At 35.0% G+C, this 22,099-nt stretch overlaps 1 protein-coding gene across 1 annotated transcript; it reads right to left on the bottom strand.

The window, feature by feature from the left end:
• Positions 1-519: 519 nt before the first annotated feature.
• Positions 520-3,782, bottom strand: LOC145681489 (uncharacterized). The gene is made up of 2 exons (XM_081753139.1): positions 3,739-3,782; positions 520-1,057 (listed from the first exon to the last, which is right to left on the bottom strand). Exons 1-2 carry the CDS (start codon positions 3,739-3,741, stop codon positions 557-559), a joined length of 504 nt encoding a protein of 167 aa, XP_081609265.1. The 5' UTR covers positions 3,742-3,782; the 3' UTR covers positions 520-556.
• Positions 3,783-22,099: the final 18,317 nt, after the last annotated feature.

Below are 22,099 nucleotides of genomic sequence, written 5' to 3'. Positions count from 1 at the left end.
CATTTTCCAAATATTTTAAATGTGTATAAAACAAATACAATTTTCTTCTTTAGATAGTAGCCCTCTTAAAATGAATCGTTGTATCAATAACGTCAAAATTAGGTTAATCAAGAAGTACCGGTGTTTTAAATGCAAAAGGTAATTAACATTCTATCCAAGGTCCTTTATACAAGTCGTAATCATTGCAAGCAATTTATCCCAATATTATTCTGTTATTTCGATTTATCTGATTTTGCAAGCTATTTGAACTGAATAATGCCTATGGATAGCTATATCGTATGCAATTTAACATAAAAGAGTGCCTAGCTAGCCTAAGGAAGAGAATGATGTATTTTAATTACAGGCTTTTCAATATACACTCATGATGAAAGTTGCATCGGTATGTATATGATCAATTTTGACTTTAATGTACTTTCCTTTCTTTTCCTTTTGCTCTTTAAGGCAATTTTCTATTAGTAAAGCGTCATATATAAAATTTATTTCTCGCTAAGGCATACTTTCATTTTTAAAAAATTCAAATTATTTATTTTTTGTAGGGTTGTGCTGTTAGAGGTGTCTATCCAAGGATATGACCTCCAGCGACATGCCCTGTATGCACTTGGCTGGAAACACTTGACGAGATACTCTTGGAGCCAACACCTACACCACCAACTCCTACGGGAACTCCAAATCCACCAACACCAACACCACCGCCACCAACGTATTGCTGAGAAGTATGGACGCTAGTTTTAACAGCATGTCCACCAGCAGCAGCGTGGCCTCCAGCTACGGGCAGAATAGGATGATGAAGAACGGGGCTTACAACATGTCCTCCCACGAGTCCTCCACCCACCCCATGGGAAGTGGTGATCTTGGTTCCGTGACTCACCACACCCCCACCAAGACCAAGGCCTCCGATACCTGCGCCCCCTGAAGTTACGTGATGAGTCTGCTCTACAGATACACCATGATGTCCTCCTGCTGCAGTGTGATGGGCCACTCCAGGAAATATTGGCTCAGGTGCTGCACTCAGAAGATTGGGTGCAACGGCAAGAGCAAGCAAAATTGATGCAATCATCTAAAAGAAAAAAAAGAAAAGAAAGAAATAGCTTTGGACTCTCGAATATTTCATAAGTTCATGAAAAATATACTTCCTCTCATTTTTCACATACTGCATATAGGAATATACTATATTATTTCAATTTAAATCATCATTATTATCACAAGTATTCTGCCATTATTGGCCACTTGCCGTAACTGAGAAGCTTTCATGCTCCAAGGTTTTCAGCTAACCTCTTAATCTTCACGTACGATTTCTCTATTTTTATATCGTCCATCAATTACAGTCTCTTTCACCCCCTCCCTCTCTTTCCTGCTACCATACCCTCTAGCATGTTCCTCATGATACAGTACATTCTTAGTCAATGTCCCAGCCAGTTTCTTCCTCTTCTCAATAATATCTAAAATTGTTATTTTCTCAGTAGTTGATTTCTAACCCTCTCTCATTCGTCAATTCTCTCCATTCTTCTCCACACCCACATTTCGAAAACTTCCAGTCGTTTTTGATCATTTCTGCGTAATGTCCATGTTTTCGCCCCATAAAGTGCAATACTCCACACGAAGCATTTTGTGGGTCTTTTTCTCAATTCTTTATTCAAAGCCCCACAGAATAAACTTTTCTTTCTCCTAAAGGCTTCTTTCGCCATTCCTATCCTTGCTTTTATTTCACGTTCCCACTTCATATCATCTCCAATAATAATATTCAAGTATCGAAGACTAGTCACCTGTACTATTTCCTCCCCTTCTACTTCTATATTTGATACCGACCGCTTCGTTCCAATCACCATAGCTTTTGTCTTTCTAACATTTATTTTCTGCTCATATTCTTCACAGCCGTTCCTCGAGAATTTGTAATTAATTAGTGACATTTGGCAGGTAATTTCCTAAATAATAAAACTTAGAAAGGGAACTTATTGTTCTCTTAATAATAGCAAAATATATTAGATTTTCTAAATTATGTAAATGTAGGGAGAAACTAATATTTACAAGTTATTTAAACAGTATTAAATAGAAATTGAAGTTAAGATGAAAATAATTTTCTCTCTAAATACTAAAGTATTACAAAAGGTAAAGTACTTGTAATTTGAGTTGTGAGATATATATATTAAGCAATAATCTTCTTTCTCAGATGAATGTCTTGGTTGAGACCAAAGTTTATTTAAAACTCCATTACTTTACTTTTCTTCCCTTTTTATTTGTAGTTTATTTTATTTTATTTAGCTTCAACTAAACTAAAAAAAAAAAAAAATCCATCTGCTACTTGGCGCGAGAATCCAACATTGCGTTGTGGAAACCATGCAACTGAGAAGTTCTAATTCTGTCCATATTTTTACTATCTATTCATTCTAATTTATACAAAGTAAATCATTTCTTAATAATATAGGTTAACAATATCTTGGTCTAAAATTGTCATGTGTCTACGCATGAAACTTCCGAATACTTGTTTTCTCAAAAATGTATAGGAGAAAAGCTGCCAAACCAAACAATATTGCCTAAATATATGTATTCTAATATTGTAATAAGATAATAAATCGTTGATGAGATTACTGATGAAATTTTAGAAATACTATCAAAATCAGTATTTTCAATGAGATACATTTAACATATGTGACGGGCTAACATAGCCGAAAGTCCAGAAATATAATTTCTGATTCTAATCCTAAAACAGAAAATAATTACTTCACATAAATTTACTTTCAATATATATTTTTTCATAGATACTAGCTTACTTCAAATCACAAACTTTATTGCTATCATTAAAGAACATACGATAACTAATTATGTTGTCATAAAAACAACAAAAAATATCCCTATTAAATATTTTAGTTTTGTCGTTGAGAATACATATACAATATTAGATTTTTTCAGAGAGAGAGAGAGAGAAAGTTGATTCGTTGTTCTGACACACGCTGTGGGCTTTCAAAGACTACTGAAGGTTTTTATATTCACCATATCAATGAAGTAATCCTAAATAATATCGGTTGATTGTAGAATTTGTAAAATAATCTACAATTTCGAACTAAATTGTCTTTTTTCATCAATTTTCAATCCGATTACGAATGTTTCTAAATAGCTTTTTATTTATTTATTTATTTATGGCAGAAATGACTTTATATTCTTCCTTCATCTAATTTAATAATAATAATAATAATAATAATAATAATAATAATAATAATAATAATAATAATAATAATAATAATAATAATAATAATAATAATAATAATAATAATAATAATAATAATAATAATAATAATAATAGTAGTAGTAGTAGTAGTAGTAGTAGTAGTAGAAGTAGTAGTAGAAGTAGTAGTAGCAGTAATCTAAAGCTCATATCATACTACAGCTAGAGAACTCATCCGAATCTTGACGCAACTTGGCGTAGAGAGGCGAATTTGCTTGTTAAGCATGTAAAACATTTTCCAGTGCAGAGCTTCGGTTCCCGAGTTATTGTTCATTAAACTTGGAATTAGAACTTAGTCAACTTTATGAACAAAAGCCACAAACTATTTGCTATATAGAACAACGATTACGGGAAAAACATATGAAACTAACCTGCTAAGTTAATTTGAAGTTAAACACTGGTAAACGCTAAATAAATCCAGAGTCTAAAACTTGTTAAAAGTCATGATTTCAAATAGCTTTGCAAGTGAAGTTACTTCGCAAAACAACACTAGAAAACTAAGTGTTTTCTATACTTACCATTTTGGAATTGCTAGGTAGTTCTTCTTCACTAGAGCAAAGAAATGTTATTGTTAGTTTCCATTAAACGAACCCCTCTTTTATATAAATGGATGACGCTACCAATTTCAGGGTTAAATGAGTAACAAACGTTATTTTTTTCTGACAGGAAGTTACATACACGCGTAACGGCCATACATTTCTTTCTCTTTCATTAATTAATTTACTTTTTAAGTTTTTCCATTGCAGAAAATATGCTTGTTTCAACACATTTAACATTGACTTAAGGATTCAAATATGGGAAATATAACGGTTAATTTGAGTATACGTAACATAACAATATTCGAGTTCTTTCTTTCTTTCTTTCATTAAGGACATCGTTGCATAATTTCTTTGTTTAAATGGGTGAGTTATATCTGCTATCAGACGAAATTTTACCCCCAAAATTCTCATAATATATTATATGACTCATTAGAGGAAAGGAATTAGTGTTACATTTGTTTCCTAAAACGTGTTAGATAATAATAATAACTTATTTCAGTATAAACAGCATATGAGTAAGAATTTCGTATGAGATAAGTGTATATTATACACTGTGATTTAAAAAATATATATATATTAATATAATTCATAATGCTGATAAAAGTCAAGTAAGCAGAATAAGTTGTATGCCTTACTGTTAAAATATTCAATTTTTCAAAATTCAATATTAAAAATTCAAAATTCTGATTAAAAACAAGAAACATGTTGTCTTTAAATTACGTTGCCAGTAGAATGTTGCTAAGAATATTAGTTTAAAGAATCTGTCAAATCTCATAAAGTTTATTCCTTTAATACATTTGATCTTAATTTATCTACTTAAGAAACATTCAAACCAACATTTCAATTATAGTACAACTAGTATTATGAAATGTATTATACCATGACCTGACATGCATAACTTAGTTTTAGGTAAACAGTACTTACTGGTATATAAAGTACCTTGTTCATGAGAATTTCATCAAATACTTTTTTTCTGTTAGAAAGACTCTAAATTTCAATAGCTATTCTAACACTCGTAATTATTATGAATATAATATTTCATCTTCATTTTAAAGCTTGAAATGAAGAAAACAATTTTGTTCAGATTCTATTTTCCTCTCGAGTTGTAGAAATGTCCAATAGAAAGAAATGCAGAGGTCTTATTAAACGCTTGCTAGGACATGGGTTAAGAAGTAAATGCAGAGAAAACTAAATACAAGGAAATTCGTCGGGATCGAAATACGGCAAATTATGGATGCGTTAAAATATCGAATAATACTTTTGATAAAGTGGATACTTTCACATATCTAGAATCAATATTAACAGATGAAAAACACATTCACGAAGAAATTAAATGTCGACTAAAAGCAGGGAATTCGTGTCATTATTCAGTTCAAAATCTCTTGTCGTCGCGAATTCTGTCGAGGAATTTGAAGCTTAAAATATATAAAACAATAATCATGCCTGTTGTTCTGTATGGTTGCGAAACATGGTCGCTTACTCTGAGGGAAGAACGTAGACTGAAAGTATTTTAGAACAAGATCCTGAGACGAATATTCGGACCAAAGAGGGACGGGAATGGGGAATGGCGGAAACTTCATAAAGAGGAACTACATAATTTATATGGTTTACCAAACATTGCTAGGGTCATCAAGTGTAGGAGGCTCAGGTAGGCAGGTCATGTAGTCAGGATGGAAGAAAGTAGGGACGCTTTTAAAGTCTTAACTGGAAGACCAATCGGAAAACGCCCATTAGGATGTCCTAGGCGTAGATGAGAGGACAATATTAAGATGGATCTCACAGAAATAGAAATACAAAGTAGAAACTGGATCCAGTTGGCTAAGGATAGAAGTCAATAGAAAGGTTTCGTGAATGTGGCATTGAACATCCGGGTTCCATAGACCATAGAGTTAGTTAGTTATAGAAATGTTATTCCATATTTCTGATCCAAATTCTAATTTCCGTCTTACAGATAGGTAGCTTGGTTTATATTTATAAATCATGTAAGTTCTATCCTTATGTAAAACAGGCCATTGTTTAGAAATAAAACTTCATATTATCCAGGCTTGTAATTCGTCTGTTAAAAATAAACTATGAAATAAATTCGTTAAAATATTCGTTCATTTTTAATTTAGTGAACTAAGTTTTGCAAGAGTTAATTTTTAATTGCTAATCGTGACAAAAAAACCGTAGTTTTTCTAGAAAACCATGTGAAATATATGTTCTTCTGCAATGTATATGTATATTAGAACCATGTGAAATGAATATAAGAAATGTTTTGCTGCATATTTCAAAAATTTCTCGTGTGATTCCATTGCAGAAGTGGATTATTGCAGGATCTTTGTCCTAAAATTGTCCCAACTTGCGTTGAAGTCTGGGTCATGGACTCATGGACTATGCAAAGATGAAATCACTATTATTCAATATTATCATATATACGTGATGTTTTGTATGACCTTGAAATGATATACAGTTACCATATTACTGGATTTTAATATATCGCCTAGTTATTTTAAGAATGACGTAACTCAAAATTCTTAACTTTACAGGAGAAGTGTTTGAAAGTTTCGAAATGCGATGAAAACAACTTGGCACAAGAACCACACAAGTTCTTTCTAGCGCTCAGTTTTGGAATCACATCTGTGAAATTTTTATCAGAGGTAGATAGACATTAAGATTAGCATTCATTTTCTACCTATAAGTCAATATAATGGCAATTTTTTAGTTATGTCACTCTTGAAACAAACAGGCGATATATATAATCTAAAAATTGTGTCCCTCGCAAAACTAATAGATGGGAAAGGTTATACTTAAAAAATACATAATTTTATTGAATTTCTCTCAATTTTTGACATTTCCCTTTTATTTTTATTAGTTTTCAGTTTCTTTTATTGAAAACAGTATCATTTCATAATAGCATATTACAGTGGAGTCTCTTTAATTCGAAATCCAAGGGGACAGGAAAAAAAATCGAATTATCCAAAATTCGAATTAACCAAAAACTCTCATTTTTAAGTAAAATCAAGGAAACAAACTAACTGTACTGTATATGAAAAACTAACATGCAGTACACCTTACCTTTTAAAGCACTTTACCTTTTACAGTACCACATTTTCGTAAGGAATTAGAATACGCTCCGCGATTCGACATTGTGCGTAATGCAGGCCAATAGATCACAAACGAATCTGCTTACATTTTTGTCACAGCTTTTAGTTCAGTTAATTGGAATTGCACAAATATCTCGCACAAGTCATTTGCTAGTGGAGGACAGGGTTCAAGGTCATTCCCACTTCTATAGAAGGGATGGGCACTTCCAGGTTATTGAGGAGGAGGAGAGATGCATACCAACCACCTTCTGCCAGATTCTCTAGAGCGAGAGGGGGTCCAGCGGAGGTGATATCAACAAATAATGCTTTCTCTTTCCCACGCTCGCCTCCGGATAAGATAACAGATAAACAGTTGGAATATGTTCTGTTTGCAATCTGTCGAACACTACAATTTTTTCCACTGTTAATACTTCGAATTATCCAAACAGGGGATTCAAATGTTCGATTTATCCACGATTTTTTATTATTGTTTTTAATACAGTTTTCAAGGGGATTAGACTTTAGTTCGAATTATCCAATAATTCGAATTATCCAAGTTTGAATTAAAAAGAGTCCGCTGTAATTCCCCATGTCATTAATTTTAACCATTAAATTTTACATGAATTTTCTGAACTCAAAACAATTCTCATTGTGTAATAGTGAAAACACACACATTTAATTTTCACTTTAATCGATTACCTTTGAGCTAATTTTAATTTTAAACGTTACTTTACTTCTGGCATTAATTTTATAAATTTAATTAATTACTTTCTCTCTACCTTAATTTTTAATTATAATCTGTTATAGTTTTATTAACTTTTGAAAATTTTAATTCAATTCTTCTACAATTGAATATATGTGTTAACCGAATTTTAACTGTGTATCAAATGTAGTTCTTAGATTTTTAATAAATGATCGAGTTTTTTCCCCCTATGAACACTGATACTCGTATTTAATTACTATAGCTGATGTACTACATTAACCAGCATACTTACTAACACAATATTGACTATTGTCTGTATATATCAAACGCTCTGTTTTCTTATCGTTGAATTTTAAAAAATTGCTCTTCATTATATATTTACTATTTTCAGATATTCCTTAGTAAGTACTTACAATACTCGTTGTTAACTAATCTAAATAATTTCATAATTTCAGCACTAGTTGTTTCTCCTGAGTCTTTGGGCCGCTATGCCCTATATGATAAAATTCATTAAATCTTTAAAAGCTTTAACTCTTTACATTTAAAAAATATTTACTCATTTTTTATTTATTTAGTTTATTTATTTAACGTGGATCCCTGTCACCACGGCTTGGCGTGCCCTTTAGGTTCCAGATAGAGGAGAAATTCCCTAGATATGCAGGTTACCTGCGAATATATTAAATAAGCAGTCCCGGACAAATGACAAGGAATGGTCCTCCAGCTTGAGGGCCTGGCGTGAGGCTAACAACCTTAGCCTGTTAAAAAGGCATTTGTTCAGAAACATTCACAGAAGCCTCGGACCAGGACTGATAACCTTGCACGACCTCAGCAAAGTAAAATGGACATGAGTTTGCCATAGCGGCTGAGTTAGAGAAATACAGGATGGATCTAGAAGGAATTTAGGAAGTAAGATGGGATGGAAAGGAAGTAGTACAGTCCGGAAATTTTACTTTCTTTTACGGGGAAGGAAATAAAAATCACCAGTTAGGAACAGAGTTTTTCATTTACAAACGAATAATATCAGCAATTAAACGGGTTGAATTTGTTAATGATAGACTTCCTTTTATTAGCCTTAAGGGTCGGTGGTGTCATATTATTGTTTCAAACTTATATGTCCAAACAGAAGATAAAGATGACAATATAAAATATACTTTGAAGTAGAACGGGTATTTGACCAATACCATATGAAAATTTTATTAGAGGATTTCAATGTGAAGGTACGACGAGAGCATATTTTCAAATCAATTACAGGGGATGAAAGTCTGCATAAGGAAAGAAATGACGGCGTTAGACTCGTCAACTTTGCAACATCTAAAAACTTTATCCTGAAGAGTACAAAAGTACAACTTTGCAGCATCCTACATCGTGATGTTCATAAATACACATGGACCCCGCCAGATGGAAGAACACAAACAAATTGAACACATTTTAATAATCAGAAGAAAACTGTCTAATTATAATTAGAGGAAAGCTAGGTGACAGGGGAATATCACATTGAACTGTCGAGTATATTTTCCGTTTTAGAAGATTCGGAGTGTACTAGTATTGAAGATTCTTGAGTTAAAATTAGGGATAGCATTAAAATTTCAGGAAAAGAAAAATTGGGGCATGTGGAAATACATAGGAACAAGCCATGCACTGAACTAGCGAAGAAGAAAAAAAACAGGCAAATCTGCGATGGTTACAAAATCCGAACGATATAACTAAACAAAATTTTGTTGACATCAAACAGGAAACTTCCAAAATTTTTAGAACAAAGAAACGCGCTTTTTTTTTGAAAGCTAAAGTTAATGAACTTAAAGGTAATAATAAAGATTAAAATATTCGAGACATGTACCTATAAAGTCATAACAAATTTAAGAAAGGCTATCAACCTCGCGCTTATATATTAAAGAAAACTGATGGAACAATTCTCACTGATACAGATAGCATCTTGAGTAGATGGAAAGAGTTCTTTGATGATTTACTTAATATGCAGCCAATAATTAATCTTCGTGGCCAAAGCGAAATGCCTAACCGAACACAAGTAGAAATCAATATAAAGAAATTAAAGAAACACGAATCTCCGGGTAGACGAATTTCCGGCTGAATTAATTTTAGCTGAAGAAGAAAATTGTGGAACAATATATACAAACTAATTATCATTATTTGGAACAAGGAGGAATTGCTACAAAAGAGGAAATAACCAATCATTGTTTTAATTCAGAAAAAGGCAATAAAACTGATTGTAATAATTATCGAGGCATTTTTCTTCTCTCAACATCCTATAAAATCCTCTCAAAAATGAGCAAAATTGATCCCATACGCAGATGGAATTATTGGAGATTATGAGTGAGGATTTAGGCGAAATCGATCAACTATCAACCAGATATTTGCCATTCGTCAAATACTTGAAAAGAAATGGTAATACAATGCCCCGGTACATCAATTATTTATTGATTTTAGAAAGGCATATGACTAGATTATGAGGGAAACTGTACAACTTTCTTACAGAATTTAGAATACAAAAAAAGCAAGTTACATTAGTTAAGATATGCCTGAATGAATCCCAAAGTCAAGTCCGAGTAGGAAAATTATTGTCCATGAGCTTTGACGTCGATAATGGCCTGAAACAAGGAGATGCGTTGACACCATTATTATTCAACTTTGCTCTGGAGTACGCTATGAGAAAAATCAAAGATAGCAACCAGAGTCTAGAGCTGAATGTTATCCACAGGTTATGGTGTGTGCTGATTATTTAAATATAATAGGGGAAGATAGGAAAACAATAGAAAGCAATATAGAGGTCTTGTTAAACGTTTGCAGGGACAACGGTTTGGAAGTAAATGCAGAGAAAACTAAATACATGTAAGTTCGCCGGGATCGTAATACTGCAAATTATAGACGAGTCAAAATACCCGATAATACTTTCGACAATGTAGATACTTTCAAATATCTAGGACCAATGTTAACAGACCAAAACCATATTCACGAAGAAATTAAATGTCGACTGAAAGCAGGGAATTCGTGTTAGTTTTGAATTCAAAATCTTGTATAAGCTCAATAATCTTACCAGTGTGGGAAATAAGGCTAATGGTTCTGTGATCACTGCACTTCGTTGGTTGCTTTTTCTTGGGAAATTCATTGTAACATCAAGAAAATCCTTTGGGCAGTCTCCACTCAGGTAGCTCTTGTTAATAAGTAAAGTCAGTACTTTCATTGCATTGTCTCCTAATCCCTTGAGCAAATGTGCTGGTATGTAATCGTCTCCAGTGGCCTTCTTCTTCACATACCTTTGGTGGGTTATACTACTTCACTTTTCAATATGCTTGGTCCATTTTCTTCATCATCCACCTATTCTTCTGCTACGATCGCAATATCTTTAGGGCGTTCTTCTGATCATACAGATCCTTTATGAATTCCTCCTAGAATCCAAGGATTCTTTGACGGCCAGTGACTACACGATCTTGTTGATCTTCGATTTCAAACGTGCTTATTCTTTTGTTAGTTTTCCTTCCTCATTTTTGTGTTTTCTGATACATGAGTTCATATCTGCCGCGCCGTTGAAGTTACATTATTTCTTCACATATTTTTCCATATACTTTTCTTTGGTGTTGTCCGTTTCTTTTTTCAACTCATTATTCATCCTTCTGTATTCTTTGATGTCCGTAGTTTTCGCCCTTCTGTGTTCCTCCATTTTAAGCATAGCTTCAGTTACCCATGCTTTTCTCGGCGCTCTTTTCATCCCGCCAATGTTGTTGTAGAGTGTGTCTAGTAGAATGTGTTTAATTTTTCCCCAGTTATTTTTTACATTGCCTACTATATCGCCAATTGCACATAAACCTTCCTCAATCTCTTCTTTCACATCACTGTCCATACTTCTTAGTTGCTGTAAGTTTCATTGTCGATTTCTTCACCCACTTTTTCTTGATTGATTTTAACGAGATTTGCACTTCCGCCACTGGAAGATTGTGATCCGAATCGATGTCCGCTCCTGGTAGTGTCTTCACATCTCTACACTATACCTGAATGACTGAAGGATGGAAATTAATAGCACTACCCAGCATTTTAAAAAACATTTTCTGCGGCAAGAGATGTGATAGGTGATCTTAACTAATTTGGGGTCACTGAACACGAATCCATCGTCCGTTTCTACGTATTACGTCAGGTTATCTTGTAATAAATACCTGTATTATTATTATTATTATTATTATTATTATTATTATTATTATTATTATTATTATTATTATTATTATTATTATTATTATTATTATTATTATTATTATTATTATTATTGGAACTTATTGTACACAGTCACATTATGGTACAGAGCCTTCATAATAAGAGGAAACCACAAAACAGCGGCAGGCAGGTAGCTACGTTCTGGCAACAGAAAGTCTAAGATCACTTTGTAATTGAAGATCGACTTCTCAACAATGTTCGTACTAGGTTCCCTTAAGAAAATTTCCCTCGACTGACACAAAATTTTCCCTTTTCTTATCAAATTCCTACGACAGAAGTTATATAAGATTAATTTAGCAATATTAAAGGAATTTCCTAACACATTTGTTTATTATTCATTTTTGCTTTTTGCTTCTATTTTTTACTTTGTCCTTCACACTTTAAAAAAAAACACACACACACAAATACACCAAGCTAACAATGGGTACTTTGAACAGACACATACACATACACAAGCTATTGCTTGTATTGGTTTATTTCTGAAGAACAAAGAAAAACTTAAAGATTTATATTGGTCAGTCAGAGCAAGAATTTCTCTAGATTTAAGCGTCTTATCGAAAAAAAATTCTTTTTTACCTTTTTGCTAAATTTATCTACGAAATTTCCCTAGATTATGGAAATTTCCCTCAAACTACTAACACTGCTTCTCAAGGCAGCAATAAGAAACATTTGAATGTGAGCAGTCGCAGCAAACAGCAATGGACCTAGAGATGGCAGCAGCTGAAGAAAATATAACAAACAGTAATAAAAGTTGTTACAACAGAAATTATATTAAAGTATTCGGATAGTTAGCTATGTTTTTTTTTTTTTTTTTTAATTTTGCATTATTTAGTTACGTAACATATACAGTGCCGTACCGTTAAAAATCAGAATATACGACGACGCCCACGTATATATGAGTAAATTCGACAGACCAACTGCGAAGCGCCGCCATGGTTGGCACGAAGCGTAATAAAATTTTCAAAAATTAAACCCTGCTTATCCTTGATTTTGAGCACTTTTTATTGCATTTTTTTGCATTTTATATACTGTATGTGAACATGCATTTCCATAACATGAGTAACATTATAGGACCACTTCCTAAAGCAAGAAGAGAATTTAAGTAATTTCTAGTAATATTCCAGAAATTTCTGCACTATCTCTTTCTTTCCTTATTTCTTTTCTTTTTCCTCCCGAATTTTGCGCCCCCTTACTTCCGCGCCCGGAGCCGTCGCCCCATTCGCCCCCCACCGTACGGCACCGAACATGTAGGCCAACACATAGGTTACATAGCCTACTATTGAAGCTAGCCCTATTATTATTACTATATATTCTATTTTATAGAGCCTATATGATTTAAATCGACTCTTTTCTTCTATCAATTAGATATATAAGATTTGGTCTTCAGTAAGAAAGACTTATTATACATTATTAAGGAAAAGAAACGTTAGTACTAACCCCCTCCCACCAAATTCGGCATAAAATGAACTATATTTTGCTTTAGAAAGGTACCAAACAACTTGAAGCGTCCCGACATTTTGCTTTGAAAAGTTGGCAACTCTATCTCAAGTCCATACAATTTCAGGTGTTTGTATACATTGACTGCATAACATCTTTCTCAAGGAAACCTCCAATCCCCTCCCCTGCATACGCCATTGAATATAGATACGAACATTATAAGCACTCTTGAGTGATCCGACCCTTTCGCTATTGTGCATCCTCCTGTGAAAGAAACGGCCGAATTAGCGAGAATGTATAATGTAGTAGTTGTAAATAAAATAAACTGCAAATAGTGGATCTATTCCGCAGATTGATCACGATCACGATGCTGATTCGCAAACCTGTTTGACCTACACATTAAAATATGCTGAAAGACAATTACATGCACGCACAGACATAGTTAACATTGCATGTAAAATAACCCATATAGGTGGGGCTCACATTCCGGTAGCGATATATTTATCATCAATTCAATTAACTTGCCTTCAGCGCCTCTTTTGAAGTTATATTGCTATACTGTAATGTATAATTTTAAATCCTAGTAGCTGCCTTCTGAACGTGTTGTAAAAAGTAACAAAGAAAATTATAAAGATTATAAATTGTCAATACTTGTCCTCTTTTTCCTATTTCTTTTTTAAATTTTACTTCCCGAAAATGTCAAATAGTAATAATATTAAGATCATTATTCTTAATTAAAAATTTAAGTGTTTAAGTTATCAGCAACTAATAGTAACACTGAAAATGAAATGAAGTATTTCAGTTTTGCGTCCCATAGTTATGCCGGCTAGGCTAAAGGAGAGGGTGATGGTAACAAATGAATTAATGGTAGAATGAATAAATTGGAAGGACTGAGCCACCGCGGTACTGCTAATAGTAACATTCAATACTTTCTTTTATACATATACTATTTGGAGTGTGCTAAATTACCTGGACCATCTTTCTCATTAGTAAGACGGCGACAGATAACTGGCGGGCCGCCGGTGGATCTTACTTGTAAAGCGAGCAATCCGCTGCTTTGAGTCCGCGACTATTCCGCCAATGCTCCCTCTCTCTCTCTCTGGAATATATCTACTAGGGATGACTAAAATTATCCGGAATCTGGATTCCGGAAAATTATTTTTCGGAATCGGAAATTTCACTTTCCGGATTTCGGAAAAAATTCCGAATTCCAGAACTTTCCGATTTTACTTTCCGGATTCCGGAAAGTAAAAATTTCGGACCAACAATCTATATCTGTTTAAGAAACTGCAGACGGTCGAACCACCAACCGAACGATTAGTAACACTCTGCCTCTACCCACTCCCCCACTCCACTCGGCTATTTCCACGCTATATTTACAATGCTATTCAATGCGTGAAATTGTGGATAGTTATCATCATAGGTATTCTGCCCTTATTGGCAGTTCACTTGCCGCAGCTGACAAGTAGACCTTACCACTTCGCCGTTGCGTTAGCAAAAGGAAACAACTACTGTCCTGGAGTAGGGTTGAATATAAGATATTGACAAAAATTTTAGCTGCTAATGAGCAATAGAAATATGGGAAAACGAAATAGAAACATGAATGTGGGAAAGCCAAGTACAATATAATTTGATAGTTGCAAGACCGATATATTTTTGAAATAGATGGAGGAACAATAGTTATGACTTCAACTATGTAAATCGAGTTAGGAGGGATGTTTTTTATGTCATTCCGGATCATGATCGCCATCTTGAAATCTGCCATATTGGATCGACGTCAACTTTTTCAAATGGAAAGAGGGTCATGTGAGGTATCAAACAACAATGATTTTTACTTGGAATTTGTCGCACTCCCACTGATTTTCCAGGTGGAGCTATTGTACTTCGCACCTATTCATTATTAAATAATTCTCAGCTATTCAGCATAAGTGAATTCCTGCTCCCTGTATTCGGCCAATAGCAATTCACATACCATTTTCGCAATTCATGTAATCTCATTTTACCAGATGTTGATGCTGTCACATGTATATTGCCAAGTTTCTGCACTAACCTATTAAATACAGTCTGCAATGTTACAGGCACTATTCCTTTCTTTTCCTGGAGAACAATGAACAGCTTACCAACTCAACTCTTCCTTTAAATTAATTAAAGGCATGATTGTATAGGAATGTGTCATAGCATTTACACTTTTGTAAGAGCCTCAATTTTCCTTTTGCCTTTTATATCCAAAGTTCTCGGGCGATGCATTTCAAATTGAAAACCACTTTGGTCAGCATTACAGACATATTTAAACTCAAAATTAGGTAACGTCTGTTTGATGTTGTGAACGTACTCTTTAGCACTCTGCATTAAGTGTGGCTGGCGCTCATGTTGAAGTCTTGTTTTAAAGGTTGTCACTTTCCGTAGCCCGATATTATAATGTCGTTTGAAGTTCAGTAGCCAGGCCTCCGAGGCTTTAAACTGTTAATACTCAATATCACGCGTAACGTGGCATGTCATTCGCTGAAGATCACTGTTTGATACCGTTTGGAAAACTACTGCACGTACAATGCCTCCTGTAAAAGGGAACGCTTGAATTCGCGTGATAGTCCTTTATTATTATTATTATTATTATTATTATTATTATTATTATTATTATTATTATTATTATTATTATTATTATTATTATTATTATTATTATTATTCTAAACAACACGATCGTAGGTCCACTCGCTGATGCGAAATTGGTTACATATTGTCTTTTTACCGTGGTTTGGATGTTGTGTCATGTAGTTAATAATTTGTTTCGTCTTCTCAACCGAGATTGAAATACCTTTCTTGCGTTTCGAAGGTGATGGCAGTGATGCGTCAGACGTAGTTTCTAGGACACTTGGTGTTCTGTCACCATCTTCGGAATCTGTTGTGTGATTACCCCCTTCCGCTTCCACACTAGCTTCTTGATTGTTTATCTCATGATGTGCCTCCTCTAGAATATCCCGAGTGTATTCCATTTCGAATTCCAGTTCTTCATTCGCTAGGAATCCAATTATGTTATCTGCGATTACTCTTTCCTGTTCTGATATATCTGTTGCTTTGTGCTTGAACCGTAATGTCTACAACTGCTCTAAGAGGTACATGACAATGTTTGTCTTATTTAACGACATGGTGTGTCGTTTTTTAGTCTATATTTGTTGCCTGCACACACTCTCCCTGACACACATACACGCACGCAACTTACAGAATTACAGGCACAATGCAAGTAACTATTTCTCAAACACTTCCAAGTTCACGGGTAGAACTGACAGTGAGAATAATATATTTCCTGCACTTGTCTCCTTACAAAGAGTTTGTCGCTGTAGAATGGTACACGATGCACGTAAGCTCCTACCTTATACCGTAGCTGCTACGACCAGGAATGCCATTGACAACGAATATTGCTATTCTCTTCATCGTGCTGCCCCTATTTTTTATAGTTTCAGTTTGAATATACAAACGCAGACACGAAGTGGCGAGGTCAGAACCACTTTATGAATACTTAGGACTTTCATTTCTTGCATTGCCGTAATTTTGTTCTGTAAGAATGCTGTTTCTGGAGCTATGTTCATTGCCACTGTAGTTATGTTATCTGCTATAAACAACGCTTTTTCATCATTCAAAGAACTGTAAGTTGTAAACCGTTCTAGATATGGACAAACTAAATAGTGTATGAGATTGGGTGGGAAAAAATCATTGTTGTTTGATACCTCACATGGCCCTCTTTCCATTTGAAAAAGTTGACGTCGATCCAATATGGCAGATTTCAAGATGGTGGTCATGATCCGGAATGCCATAAAATCATCCTTCCTAATTCGATTTACATAGTTGAAGTCATAACTATTGTTCCTCCGTCTATTTCAAAAAAAAAATATCGGTCTTGCAACTATCAAATTATATTGTACTTGGCTTTCCCACATTCATGTTTGTATTTTGTTTTTCCCATATTTCTAGTGCTCATTAGCAACTAAAATTTTTGTCAGTGTCTTATATTCAACCCCACATTAGGACAATAGTTGTTTCCTTTTGCTAACGCAACGGCAAAGTGGTGAGGTCTACTTGTGAGAAGCTTCCATGCTCCATGGTCTTCCGCTAAATTCTTCGCCTTCATCTACGATCTTTCTGTTTTTAGATCATCCATTAATTGTAGTTTCCTTTGCTCCCTCCCTTTCTTTCCCTCCACCATACCCTCTAAGACATCCCTCATAATACAATTTCTTCTTAGGCAATGTGCAACCAGTTTCTCTTCCTCTTCTTAATAATATCTAAAAGTGTTCTTTTCCCTTCCACCATTTCTAATACTCTCTCATTCGTTTTCCGCTCTACCCAACTAATTCTTTCCATTCTTCTCCACACCCACGTTTCGAAGGCTTCCACTCGGTTTTTATCACCTTTACGTAATGTTCACGTTTCCGCCCCATACAGTACAACACTCCACACGAAGCATTTTAACGTCTTTTTTATCATCTCTTTATTTAAGGTTCCACAAAACAGACTTTTGTTCCTCCTAAAGGCTTCTTTCGCCATTCCTATCCTTGCTTTTATTTCACGTTCGCACTTCATGTCATTACTAAGAATACTACCCAGATATCGAAAACTAGTCACTTGTATTTTCTCCCATATCACTTTTATATTTGACACAGACCGCCAATCCAACAGACACAGACTTCGTTCCAATCACCATTTCTTTTGTCTTTCTAACATTTATTTTCATCCCATATTCTTCAAAGCCCTTCCTAATTTTTTCTAACATTGTATTGATTTTCCTTTTAGATTCTGCAACAAACCCCATATCGTCTGCAAATCTTATGCATCTAATCATTCTACCTCCTACCGAAATGCCGTCATCATCATATAGACTCTTTTTCACTATCTCTTCTAGATAGACATTAAATAGTGTTGGCGAAAGGCAGCATTCTTGTCGAACTCCCCTTCAATTGCACTCTCTACCGTCAGTTCTTCCCCTATCCTAACACTTGCTTGTTGGTTCATGTATAAGTTTCTTATGAGTTTTCCATCTTTCCATTCCAACCCTATCTTCGTTAGAACTCCCAATAGTACCGCGAATAATATACGTTTATAGGCAATATGCGCGAAGAAATATGACAATTGACAAACGCAAAGGGAACATAGCCGACCTACGTATTAGGAACAATTTGGCAAACCAGGTTGCTGTCCACTATCATATACTACCGCCTCCTGATCGGAAAAGGCTAATAGCACTGTATCCGGCTTTGATCCAAATACGAGATTCGAGCTGCACTAGCGACCGCAGCCTAAATGTGGAGACTAATACGAATGTCCTGCCGCCGTTGTAGATGGAAGACCAAAAGCGCGTTAATACATTTGCTAATGGGGTTGTTTTCTTAGTTCAGTGATACATATTCCGAAGAATTTTTTTTTCTGCTTTAAGACGAACTTGGATTTTAATTGTTTGGTATTACTGATTTCTTTACAGTGGGAGATGAAGGAGGGATTATAGGGGTTCTTCTAACTCTTTTTTTATGCAGAAAACTACTTCTATTCTTCATATATAGGCTATATACAGGGTTTTCATAAAGTCTAGACGGATTTAATTTGCTTATAATTTTCATATCAATGCTCATAATGAAATCAAATAAAGTGCAAACGGTAGCGGAAAGATTAAATTTTTAGTTGGCAACACTGTTAGATAAGCGGCAACTCTGAACACATTGAGAGAGGGAGAGGGAGGGCAAGGGTCAGTTTCTTACCAAATTCCATCCATTGTTGTTTGTCCAGCCAAGAAGAAGATCAAGGCCAAAGGTTACAAAATCAAGATAGTCCAGGATCTGCATGATGAAGATTTGGACATCCGGTTCAACTTCTGTGACGCCATGCTCAAGCAGTTGGAACATGGCGACGTTCTGCTTTCAGCCATCATGTTCTCAGATGAGGCAACCTTCCATGTCTCCGGGAAGGTTAACCGACACAACTGTCGCGTTTGGGGCACGGAAAACCCAAAGGAATTTGAGACACATGAGAGAGATAGCCCTAAAGTGAACTTTTGGTGCGCTGTGTCCTATGATCATCTGATTGGACCGTTCTTTTTTTGAAGAGGAGACCGTGAATGGAGATTCGTACCTGGATATGTTGCAGAAATACCTCATTCCAAATGGCGCCCAGTTGGAGGTGTGGCGGTGAATGAACTGAGCTGGTGCAGATTACAGGTAAAAATGTAATCCTTCCGCTACCGTTTGCACTTTATTTGATTTCAATATGAGCATTTTTATGTAAATTATAAGCGAATTTAATCCGTCCATACTTTATGAAAACCCTGTACAGTATATATATTAGTTTTATATGAAGAATAGAAGTAGTCAATGATCACACGGAAGCCACTGCGCTAGCTATTGGTGATAGTGTTAAGGCGAATTCCATACTACGCGAGAAGCAGTAGGACGGCAGTGTGCAGTGAACTTAACAGACTGCGGTAATGTAAAGTGAGCGATTTCTCTGATTTCCAAAGAGGGCAAATCGTTGTTGTTCGGGTATGTAGTACGAACGTAACGAAAGTGTAAGTGTGTTGGGTGCGTCGCAAGAGCCAGTGTCACTCAGAACGGTTGTGAGAGTGACGGAAGAATTCAAGCACCACTTCCTACAGCCTATGTCGACAATCACAGTCCATCACTAGTTTATCCGATATGGAGTCATGGGGTCGGTTTGCACGGACAAAACCCTGATATAGAAGCATAACACTTTAACACGATGTCATTGATGTCACGAGCATGGAAAATGGACCTTTGATGACTGGAAAGGTGATATTGTTGGATGAGTTTACCTTAATTCAAACTATGTATTGTGTTTATGTGTAGCGAACATACAAAGTGTCTCCGCCCAAGCGTGAAACATGGCGCTTGCTCTGTGATACTGGGTATCACTATCTCCTGTTTTTCATTTTTTTTCAATTCGATCGCGTCACTGGCCGTGATTATGTCTCCATTTTAGGATACCGTGTGGGCTCTGTGGTGCAGATGTTGTTACCGGGCAATAACGCCATATATTGGGATAATAATGCGTCAATTTACATAGCTGGAGCTATTACGGCGTGGTTGGAGGAACATCGAGATGAAGTTGAACATTTCTGCCGGCCCACTCAATCCCTGGATCTAAACACAAATGAATATATATATGGTCCGTTTGGGAGATACGAAACCGGCGCAGATTTCTACTTCTATTATCTCTCTCATGAAGCTGAATGATATGTTACAGGCGGAATTGTGTAGCATTCCACTTACTAGCAATCATGACTAAATATTGTGACTTCACTGCATGTCGCACTAGAATTGTTCAATGGGTTAAAGGAGTCCAACATCATATTAATAATGAAGTTTTGTACTTGCTTAAATTGATAAGTATCTGTGGATCCCTGCTACGATTTGTGAACAGAGAAACCATTAAGAAATAGTAGAGAAAAACCAATATTTTGGACATAATTAAAAAGAAAATAAGACACTGATTGGTACATTGATAGACAAGGAACTGTATTCTGAGGAACATAATAAAAGTTAAAAGGAGCAAGAAGGTGAAAGAGGCTACAGTTAATATACAGTATTAATTAAAACTGAGACTTGCTAGACGAAGCGGTTAGCTGAAGACCGTGGTGAATGGAATGTGTCAGTTATATAGTAAGTGACTTATCAATGATGGCAGAATACCTACTATGATGATTAGCTGCCAGTAATGACGGACTAAATATTGCGACGAGGAGAATACTTTCTGCCATACATTTCAGAATACAAATAATAATACTCCATTCTAAACAACTTGTAGTCGCAGAAACCTAAATTTTCATAAACGTCTCGCTTAACAATTCGCCATGTCATGCGACCTTGTAAACAGTTAAAGGATTACAAATATGTATTTAGTGCTGTGAGCTCAGGTCCGTTATAAATAATTGTTGCAGCATGAAAAGAGTATTTACAAGAATATTCTAGACAGTTTTTTTTCACAGAAGATGAAGAGAGGCAAGAGAGTGTCCTTGGGTTTGTCTTAAACATAAGGTATTAACTACTACTTCTTCACAAATTGCGGAGAAAAAATTCTGCTATGGAGAACGAAATCGATATATACGCAGAACTAGGAATAATACTGTATATAAATATAAAAAGATATATGTTAACATGTAACCCGGAAGGAGATAAGAATAAGAAAACACAAGTTTTCTTTCATATATATATTTTTTCCTGATTGTAGTTAAATATGTACAAGGTCATTTTTATGAAGAAAACTCACATAAAACAATTATTTGAACGTTTATTACAGCATATTACGTGTTGCTATATCGTAAAAAAAAATCATATTAGAATTGTTCTACTCTTCAAGGTTTTAAGAGATTCCTCTTCATTTGTCGAACATGAATGAGGATGATTCATTTCCAACCACGTAGCTGGTAGCTGCATTTCTATTATTCATTAAGAAAAAAATAATTAAATGAATAATTATTACGAAATAAGAATGTTTGCAGCTTCATTGCTTGTATAAAACCAGACACATTTCAGGAATTCAATGAAAAGGATGCGTCAAATTATGATTTATTTATTATTCACACGTGAAACGTTACGAAAAAGGCGTCATTAAAGATAACCTGGATTTGTCTCTCTCCAGGTCCGTATCCACGGGAGGCCGGCACTCTGTAAATTTTTGGTGGCCCCTAAAAATTTTCGCAGTAGGCTTGCAAATGAACTATCATATGGTTGGATCGGACCCCCTAACTTCTACCGGCCCCTACATTTTTGGGCTGGGTACGGGCCTGTCTCCATGGATATGCGAGGCCCCTTCCCCTGGCTCACGAAAATGTATTAAGTTTCTTAAAATTTTCTTAATACAAATAAAAAAAATACCAAACGTAATATAATAACCAGGGATTTGAGCCGCACTAGAA

Source organism: Thermobia domestica, chromosome 3 (assembly GCF_964235325.1).
Source record: "Thermobia domestica chromosome 3, izTheDome1.hap1.1, whole genome shotgun sequence".
Classification (NCBI taxonomy): Eukaryota; Metazoa; Arthropoda; class Insecta; order Zygentoma; family Lepismatidae; genus Thermobia; species Thermobia domestica.
This window is presented reverse-complemented; position numbering and strand designations above follow the sequence as displayed.